Source organism: Acipenser ruthenus, chromosome 14 (assembly GCF_902713425.1).
Source record: "Acipenser ruthenus chromosome 14, fAciRut3.2 maternal haplotype, whole genome shotgun sequence".
NCBI lineage: Eukaryota > Metazoa > Chordata > Actinopteri > Acipenseriformes > Acipenseridae > Acipenser > Acipenser ruthenus.
The window spans coordinates 23,565,211-23,575,523 of NC_081202.1; the positions used below are offsets into that span (position 1 = coordinate 23,565,211).

The window sequence follows — 10,313 nt, forward strand, 5'->3', positions numbered from 1 at the left end:
CTTTTGCTTTTGGTCTGCTGAGGGCTGTCCAGAAACTTGTAAACCAAAACATGTGCCAGGGTGGATACAATTCATATTATAACCACTACACATTTACAGTATTTGCAGTAGATATTTTGAGAGTTTAAACTTTATTTGTGCTTGTTATGACATTTTGTTAACATAGTTATTCCAATTGTTAGTATTATTTTTATTTATATGCATTAACTCAGAAAATCACATAATCATAATTCAAATTTTAAATCTAAAAATGTATTAGGGATGGGGTAGATGTCTGGTTTCCATCATGTTACGTAAATGACAGTTTGAGAATGGTACGACAGAATGATTTTCAAAAGGGAAAATTTTGAAATTTACTCAAGGTTGCTAACTTCTTTTGTGGTCGACAAATTTTTTATTCATCCATTTTGAAAGATGGGCTAGATTTTATATATATATATATATATATATATATATATATATATATATATATATATATATATATATATATATATATATATATATATGTTTAAAAGATAATATTCAAAATCACCAAGAAACAACTCATGAGATTTCAGATATTAAATAAAAACACACTTTTTATATTTTATAAAAAATGTCTTTCATGATACAAAACAATTAACACTTAAGGACAAAACACTTTTTTGTTGCCAAATAGTTTATTTAAAAAAATGGCCATATGTACCAGTGATGCTTGTGGTGCAAAAGCATCACCAAACAGGTGGTAAAACAAGTAGTAAAAGTGTTAAAATAAATAAAACAAAGGGCCCCCAAAATGACCAAACATTTAACACTACAGAATAAAAACATTTCAGATACAAGAACCATGTTGGGCAAAGTGATTTACCAACTTGAAGCTTTAAGGCTGATAACTGACATTAAAGCTCCTTTTGTATCTTTGACTTAAAAGTTACAATTAAAACAAAAACATTCAATGGTCATATGATACCTTTGGCTTCCTCAATCCATTGTTCTGATAAGGAGGCATTAGCTGGTTAAAGCACTATCAATATATCCTGAGGTTAAAGTAGTTAAGGTATCGAATCAACCCAGATTGCAGAGAATGGCTCCTGACTTTCCAATGAAGTTTTCACATTCACATTTCACATTCCAATGAGGTTTTCATCTGTGGTAACATCCACTCTGCAGATGGGACAAGTTGCATTTTCCTGGAAAGAAGCAAGTACAACATAAACATTCATTTGGATTGACTTGTATTTTCCTAAAAAAATTTTTTTTAAAAAAAGCTAATATTGTTGACCCAGAATTTTTGGTTCCTGCAGACCTGTTTGAATCTGGAGTAACTCCATCCTATTTTGGGTGCAACTTTGACAGTTAATCAGTTACAATACATTTTTCAACATAATCCTGATTGTTTTTGTATTTTTATTCACATATCATAGGTAAATACAGTAGGGAATTGCTTTTTTTCAACTTTTGCTTGGGGAATAAAAGTTTGTCTTATAAACATTGCAGTGTATCCAGATCATGCTCCCTCTTGAAATAATGCTGGTGTATTGTGGGAACAGAAAACCAGCAATTCAGCAAGAGGGAACTGCAATGTTTAGATAATAAATTCTCCTAGTGATTACTCCTGAGTAAATGTATTTTCCCAGTTGATTTCATTAAAAGATTAAAAAAAAAAGAGTTGGTAATATGTTTTTTTGTTTTTTTTTTTTAATATAACCCTGCAATAGGGTCAACATGGGACACAGCAAAGGTAATGTAACATGTTTCACTGCAGGGTGTACTGTAACACTAAATCAAGACAGGATACATTTTCTCAAAGGCATTTTTTTTTCATTAGTATATACGAAGCTATGATTACTATTTTTATCACAACGTAGGGTCCAATTCAGGTAACTAAGCTCAAAAAAATAAAAACGCTTCAGGAAAATAATTCAAGCAATAAACAGAGCTAATGTAGAACAATTTTTTATGAAGACTCATCGACAATAAAGTGTTAATTAAATTGAAATACAAATTGCACATTTGCTGTTAATGCACTCATTTATCTCTGTTCTTAAATGCTTTTTTAAAGATAAAAGTCCCCAAGAAAAAAAATGTATATACTGTAGAAAAGTCTAACCAGCTCAGTCTAAATAATACAGTGACTTTAAGGCAATTTAATTGCCAGTATATTTCAAAGTATTTCTGAATAAAACTACTTACCTGTAACCAGCGATCAATGCATGGCACATGGTAATCATGAAGACAAGGCAGCAACCTTAGCTGCTCTCCTTCCGTGTAGCTGCAGAAGCAGATCTGACAGCTAAACACAAAAATTAAATACAGATTCATTACTAAACCATGACAGGTTTACATTTTTATTGATACTGACATTTTTTTTTGTTTTCCAAGGATTAATGAATATTTGCATTTTTCGCATTAGAAAAGTAAAATAGCATATTTAAAAAGGCCCACGGCATTACTATACACACCAATGCTAAGTTTAATCCAGGACTGTGTCTGTAAAGTCTACTTACTCAGTCTTTCCAGCAGCATAGGCAGGGTTGAACAGTTTTGTAGGTAAGCGGTTGATCTCTCCCTTGCTAAGAGTCTTCTTCCCCAAGGCTGTACCCTGACTCTCCTCAAAAGCTAGAAGTGCCTACCATAAAGAAGACCACAAAACAAGAACCTCAGTCTCTAAAACAAACAAAAAAGAGTATTCAACAAAAACAAACTGGTTTAATATGCTAGAAATCACACCAAAGATCAATTCACTTTTACAAACAGACTTACCTCATAATTGTCCCCCTGACTCTCATCAAGCAGATCTTGAATGTGCTGCCTTTGCCTTGAGCGCCTGGATCTTCCATTTCCACGAGAACGGGTAGGCCTGTCTAAACACAAACATTCTGTTTCAACTAAATATGTAACAATACAAAGAATAACAATTTTACATAGAAATGTATGCTGAGTTTTCTTACAGCATTTGCCTGGTTAGTGGTTCACAAACAATTTAGATTGACACCAAACCCAATTCAAAAGTATTGCTATAGGTAGGGCTTCTGTTTTTCGGTTTTAACAGATTAACATTGATAAAACAAAACACCCGATACAAAAATAAATAAATAAATAAAATAAATAAATCTGTTTATATCCAATAAACACCAGAAAAACAATGAAAATGGTACTCAATTAACATTGACTTCACCCCTTTCCCAGTGCAGTTAGTTATGCAATGTCCCTCCTTCTTGACTTGTATCTAGCATGGACTTGAATACTTTAAACCCACCCCAACTACTGAGTAGCAGCAAATTTCTAAATTTCTATTGAAGACTGCAGACAGGGAGAATTGCACACGCTTGCAAGACTTAAAAATAGATTACAATTAGATACGCAGAAAAACAGAAACCCTACTTATAGGCAAGTTAAGTGTGAGGCGTGATACTGTATCAGATTACAAAAGTGAAATAACTGACCAAGCGACTTCTTGTTCCGATTTAAGTAACAGTCAAAAACCTGAAGAAACCAACTTTTACAAGTGATTGGCAAGAGATGGGTGGAATGCTGTCCAGGATACATTATACATGAAAACACCCCTGAACACCCCAACCAAAGAAATAAAACTATGCACTTACTGTATCCTGTGGCTTGGTGAGCAAACATGAGACAATGTTCCAAATGATTAGGAATCCCCTCTGTCATGGAGTTTTCACTACACCCAAATCTCCTACAATAACCTACATGACTGGAAGCAAGTGCATAACAGCCTGGAATACCGCAGAACCCTGTTGAATCACTGACCCCGAACGTGGGCTAAAAACACAAATGAGAAAAGTAAATGCAGCAGCAATAAATAACCACAATTTTATAGACAACTTAGACAAAATAGGTGACAGTAGCATGTGTAGTTAGGACAACATGTAAATGAAACCCATAACATGGATGTACTTACTGCTCTGGGCCTCATAGATGGACCTTGCCCAACTGCAGGCTGTTGTTCTTCACTGTCAAACTGTGCCTATAAACCAAGAAACAAAGAAACTTATCAAGCAATGCAACAGAGGATAGGGACACTGCTGCAGTTTTCAGTTCTGCCTGTAGTGTTATACAAGCCCCCTGAATTGGTATTTGGGATGAATTAGAGGTGCACGGATAAGATTTTCTTGGCTGATACCAATAGCCAATGATTATCTGCCCATATCGGCCGATACCGATAACAATAGATAGTGCAGATAAGCTATTGTAAACTACTAGAACATGACATAGGACCTATATTTAAACTGTTTTATAAATATAGATGTTAAAAAATGAACAGATATCATTTACTTGTATATGACAAAAATGAACAGGTATAAGACACAAAAACAACATTTAGCATTTGTACTAGTAAAAACACGTCTGTAGAAAAATATTAAATATATTAATATGACATTAAATTTTATAGCCACTTGCTGTCAAACATTGCATATTATAACTTCTACCTATACTGTACAATAGAAAAGAAAAATGTAGCCTACACAACAACTTTTGTTGAATTCTTATTTTAATCATACACTGCTTAATGCAGCACAACTTAAATTGTTCACTTAACCAAAAAAAATAAAAAATATGTCATAAAATATTACATTTCCATTTACAAAATTCAGTCAAACTTGAATTTGTTACTTAACAAATGCCGCCGAATACACCCGCAACCAATGCAGATTAAACAAGATAAACAAATTACAAAAGCTCAGTTTGAAGTACATTGTGTACTAGTCATATTATTATCAACTTAAACTAGAAGAAAAAAGAAGAAAAAAAGGCATCCGAATAATATTCTACTGCCAGTTCATCGTTGGATTTAATGTAGCATCAAGTCTGTTCCGCTGCACAGAACGGCTATCCTACTGTTGTCTTCAGATATTAAAAAAAAATTCAAAACATCACACTTTTGAGACATATGTACTGCAGGTTAATCGCACGTTACAAAGAAGTGCAAGGAAAATTACTGTCTCAGTGTTCTTGCGTCATTAGTAAGCATGCCAAACCAAAACATTAAATTCTGTGCTGGAAGAAACTGAAGCATGAATATTGGTGTACATTATCGGCTAAAATAACAAAAACTGCCGACAACCGGATTTTTACCTTTACATCGGTGCGATGCTGATAGGCTAATACCGGTACACCCTTAGTATGGATTGGTATGCAACACAGCATAAAGGAACAGAAAATGAATTTTAATAGACATCTTCCTTTGTGGAAGCATCTAGTTTAAAGATGTTACCTTTTCAAAGGAAACATTCCAATTACAAACTTATCAGGTGATATCAGTTTTTGTGAAGAATAAATCAGTTTTAAACAGTACAAAACCAGCATAAACCAATTAGATAAATCGCCTGGATCCACAGATCCTGATAAGCACAAATCTTGGACTAACCTTTCCTTACCCAGTCAAGTACTCTATGTAAAACTGTATACAAAGTACACTGAGCTAAAAAAAATAAATAATTGACCCCAGTAAATATTACCTATTATTAATTAATAATTTTGAATGCCTCACTTTTTGCTTTACCAAAGAGGATTCAATATTTGAATGGCATGAATTAAAGGTTAAACAACACAGGGACACCAGGCACTATGTCTAAATAAACTGCAGTGCATTAAATCCCACTTACCTGGAGGCATCGAGCGAAGGCTTCATCTTCTTCCATCTGAGCATTTCGAACCACAGCTTCATTGCCTGTTTCATCATCGCTGATTAATATTTCTGCCTCATCGTTAATCACCAGCAGTGGGGGCTTGCTCCTCTGGGAGGCGGAATTCTGTCCTACGTTTCAACAGATTATCTCTCATTACTGCAGGGCTCCCAATAACAACTTGCCTATGCAGTCCTTTAACTAGTGTGCAAAACCAAATAGGCCTAGAAGAAAAATATTTGCCACGTGGAGATGTTTGAAATTTGTGAGAGGCACCTCATTTATCTCAGTCCTAAAAACTTACCTTCCAAACAGCATTGGTATTAGTAGGAACTCTAAATGGTTAAATCAACTAGCCTAGCCTAATGGAGATGAAACAGTTTTGTATGCGCGCATTAACAAATATTCAAATTTCTATATATTTAAATATCCTTACCCCATGACAGATTGGCTGGCCTTTCCAACACATCAATCCATTCAGAATTTGCTATTTCCAATACAGAGCGGGGGGCTAAACTAGGAGAGCTACTGTTAGAACCACCATTAACAGGATCTGCTGCAAGATCTAGAGTTGGAGAACTCAAGCCCTGCAGAGCCATAGGGGAAGCTTGAACAGTCTTTGATCTGGATTTAGAATGTGACTTCCCCTTGCTTCCTCTTTGGCGACTCTTTGCATCAGATTCCCCTTTGCTCCTGGTGCACCTGGGTTGGCCCGAACCTTCCTTCAAAAGTAATGAAGCAGCAGATATTTTCTCTCCTGTCACCCGGAACGTTTCAGAGGAAAACGGCATGCCAAGCGCGCCAGGGAACATGTTTGGCCAGTGATGGTTAGAGGTAGACTCTCCTGTGTCCAACAAGCGGGAGCCAGGCATGAATCCATTGTGCAGTGCAGCTTTTCCACAGGACCTCCTCCTGCAGCTCGCCTCTTTACTGTCCTTCTTGCTGGACAACTGCAATGCATCAACTGGACAGAGCCTCTGTCGTTTTGGTTTCTGAAGGGAGGGAGTATTGGGCAGTGCACCTTCATCTTCCTTTAAATCAACTGCTTTACTCAGTCCCTGATTTTAAAAAAGCATACATTCAAGATAATACCCATACAGTTTCACACCCACATCTATTATGTTCCGAACAGATTACATTCAACAATAAAAACAAAACCTTGTACTAAAATCGCCCTTCAAGACTGTCACAGTCTCACCCCTGGTCTATGCTGCTATTTACAGAATATAAAGCCATTGCTCCTCAGCCCTCCAATACCCACAACCTTGGCCATAATACACCTTTTAATTAATACTTGTACTTACATTCTTGCATTTTCCTTCATTGATGAGATTTCTACTGCAGGATGGCTTTAATTCATTGTGCCTCTTACTCATTTTAGAGAAAACTGGGCTGAAAATGTAAACAAAGGAGATCACAAGAAAGTAACATCCATGCAAAGATATAATAACTTTAGCGATTATCAATGCGATACCACCACACATAGGATTTGTTGTGCTCACACTACTTTTTGTTTGCTTACCTTGGTGTTTCAGGAATAACATAATCTGCATCATCAAAACTGCTGTTACCGGAGGAATCGAACAAATAGCCCTTGTTCAGGGAGTCAGGGCTGCTGGTCTCGGACGTCAAAAACGAGCATGAAGCATTTCCATCAGATTCTTCAAGCAAAGAGTTCATTGCTCCCGCCTGGTTGTATTATCACTCTTTACTTTAAGCATAAACTATACAGGTTATTAAAAAGTAAAAAAATTACTTTCAAAATGTCTCATCAGAACACCCTTTTTTCACAACTTCCAAGACCTGCAACATAAAATAAGGCCAAAATGTGTAATTAGAAGAAAAAATAATTCAGAACATGTCGCACAACTTTTTTGACAAGACTAAATCTGAAAGCTGATCTGGCACCTTGGCTTAGGCTGTTTTCACACCTTGTCTGTTTAGAGGGTTTGGTCTGCACTCGGTGCGGTTCGGTACATTTGGTGTGAAGTGTGAACAACAACGTCTGCTTGGGAAACAAAACCTCTTTAGGTATGGTTAGCAAATTAACCGAGTTTGGTTCGGTTGCTAAACCTCAAATGTAACCTCAACTGCTGGACTCGGTTCTTTTGCACATAGGAAACAAGCTATACAAGGTAACCTGACCTGGAAGCAAACATTTTGTGCATAGTTATGAGGAAGAGCAAAAAATGAAATGTCTCAGGGAACTAGGGTTACCAGACCTCCCGGTAAAACTGGGATTGTGCTCAGCAAGTTAATAAATAGCCGAGTAATTTAAGAACATAAGAAAGGTTACAAACGAGGAGGAGGCCATTCGGCTCATCTTGCTCGTTTGGTTGTTAGTAGCTTATTGATCCCAGAATCTCATCAAGCAGCTTCTTGAAGGATCCCAGGGTGTCAGCTTCAACATTACTGGGGAGTTGGTTCCAGACCCTCACAATTCTGTGTAAAAAAGTGCCTCCTATTTTCTGTTCTGAATGCCCCTTTATCTAATCTCCATTTATGACCCCTGGTCCTTGTTTCTTTTTTCAGGTCAAAAAAGTCCCCAGGGTCGACATTGTATATACCTTTTAGGATTTTGAATGTTTGAATCAGATCGCCACGTAGTCTTCTTTGCTCAAGACTGAATAGTCAATTCGTTTAGCCTGTCTGCATACGACATGCGTTTTAAACCCAGGATAATTCTGGTTGCTCTTCTTTGCACTCTTTCTAGAACAGCAATATCCTTTTTGTAACGAGGTGACCAGAAATGAACACAATAATCTATTTTTATTAAAACTGAAGTTGGAGCTAGACTAGATCAACAAACAACATGCCGGTCAATCAACGTAATGAGAGAAAAGTACAGCCTTGGGACGCTGAGGAAGTGCAGGCTCTAGTTTACCTGTGGGCAGATATAAGTGTTCAGGAAGATCTGGAGTCGTGCGTCAGAAATAAGAAAGTTTAAGCCCAGATTTCTGGGGACTTTAAGCAAATAGACATAAACCGTGGGTACAGCACGCTTAACTTACACACTCAAACACAACATTCTATCAAATTTCTCATCCTTGACCTTGTGTTATATTAATATAAAAGAAAGAAAATAAAACAATTCTCAACTTATTTACAAAAACATACTAAAACAAAATGCAGCTGTTATCATACATACAATTACGACTCTCGTTGAGATCGCGCAGGGTTGTGTTTTTTTTTTTTTTTTTAAGCACCCAAATGTGAGATGTGAGATGTGAGAAATGATGGCTATGGTCATTTACCAACATGGGGAAGGAGACAGAGATGCAAGTACTGCGCAGGCACTTATTTCTCAAATGTGTACTGTGAGAAATGTATCAGGCTTTATGAATAAATGTTACAATACATTATTTAAAATACGAGTCAATTATTGTTTTTTTTATATATTCCTTAACAAAATGAATAACTTTTTTTTTTTATTTCTAAATTAAATAAAAAAAATAAGGAAATCGCATCTTATCACAACAAGGCGAGACTTTCTTTGCCACAGTAGCCTAGTGAGAAATCACAGGAGACTCCCTCCAGCTCCTTCAGAGTTCAGCGTGGTTTACGTAATAATATACACAAGTCACAGTATAATCATCTACTCACTGCACTACGCGAAACTGTCTTGCTCTGATAAGCGATCTCCGTTCATCACTTGAAAATACTGTATCCCAAATAAACGAACTGACGTCCCAAACGACATAAACAGCGTTAGGAAGAATCGTCTCCCAGAGATATGTCTCATTTAAGCAGAAATCCCGATTAGGCGGGCACCGACTGCAACGTAAAAACACCAATGTTATATTTATAGTTTAATAAACTGTAGATCTACAGTACAATAAAAAATGCACATACTGTGTAAGGCTCTCCAATGTTCTATGCCTTGTTCTTGTGTATTTTGCTGCCATCAAGAAATAACTACTGCACACAGGCTCCCGGCCATATGAAAATATTGGTATGCGGCTCGCAGGGTCAGGAAGTTTGCCCACCCCCCTGGTCTGTACTATCAACGAACCCAGTGAACTTGCAAACTGAATTATGAACACAAACGAACTCGGTCCTGAAAAAAAATGGAAAAGGACCAAACAAAAATAATAATAATAACTTTACCTTTCATCTAAACTATGCTCACATGTGTGAACAGAAAAAAAAATTAATACATTGCTTCAAACGAAACGAACCAGACCCGAGTGAGAACGCCGCCTAGGTTCACCGCGACACCGCGCTGCACAAACACATGCTTTTTGCAAATAGCTTAGCCACAATCTATTGTTTTTCGTACATTTACATAAAATCATGTGGCACAATCAATGACTGGTGCTGTTAACTGTCATATGAGCTACAGTAAACATTTTAAAATAGTACTTCGTTAACGCTTGATAACGATTGCATATTTCAAATCGTGAGTCATAACTACGATCAATGTAAGTAGAGACTACTGAACCGGCACCAAAAGTTGAAATGCAGGAAAGACCTTATACAAGTATTAATAGATCGCCCCATATCATGTGAATAAAGCTATTCTCTGTTAAATTTGAACATTTACAATAATATATATTGTTTCACTATTAAAGCAACACATACTTGTAGTTTCGTACCTTCACTACTGTGGGTTGAACAAACTGGGTTGCTTCTGCTCAGCCGGGATTGGATAATGTAAAAATACGTCACATCCGGTATTTTTGAAGC

At 36.5% G+C, this 10,313-nt stretch overlaps 1 protein-coding gene across 4 annotated transcripts; it reads right to left on the reverse strand.

The window, feature by feature from the left end:
- Nucleotides 1–489: 489 nt before the first annotated feature.
- Nucleotides 490–10,313, reverse strand: LOC117419340 (uncharacterized). Of its 4 annotated transcripts, none has more exons than XM_034031997.3 (11): nt 10,223–10,313; nt 7,150–7,430; nt 6,932–7,019; nt 6,064–6,685; nt 5,607–5,758; nt 3,902–3,967; nt 3,585–3,762; nt 2,743–2,843; nt 2,487–2,608; nt 2,173–2,272; nt 490–1,169 (listed from the first exon to the last, which is right to left on the reverse strand). In XM_034031997.3, the coding sequence occupies exons 2-11, from the start codon at nt 7,305–7,307 to the stop codon at nt 1,104–1,106; spliced, it is 1,653 nt and encodes a 550-aa protein (XP_033887888.3). In that variant the 5' UTR covers nt 7,308–7,430; nt 10,223–10,313; the 3' UTR covers nt 490–1,103. The 4 variants fall into 4 exon arrangements, with proteins under 4 accessions (XP_033887888.3, XP_033887890.3, XP_058842142.1 ...); XM_034031999.3 differs by having other exon boundaries at nt 10,209–10,300; XM_058986159.1 differs by lacking the exon at nt 10,223–10,313 and adding an exon at nt 9,735–10,125.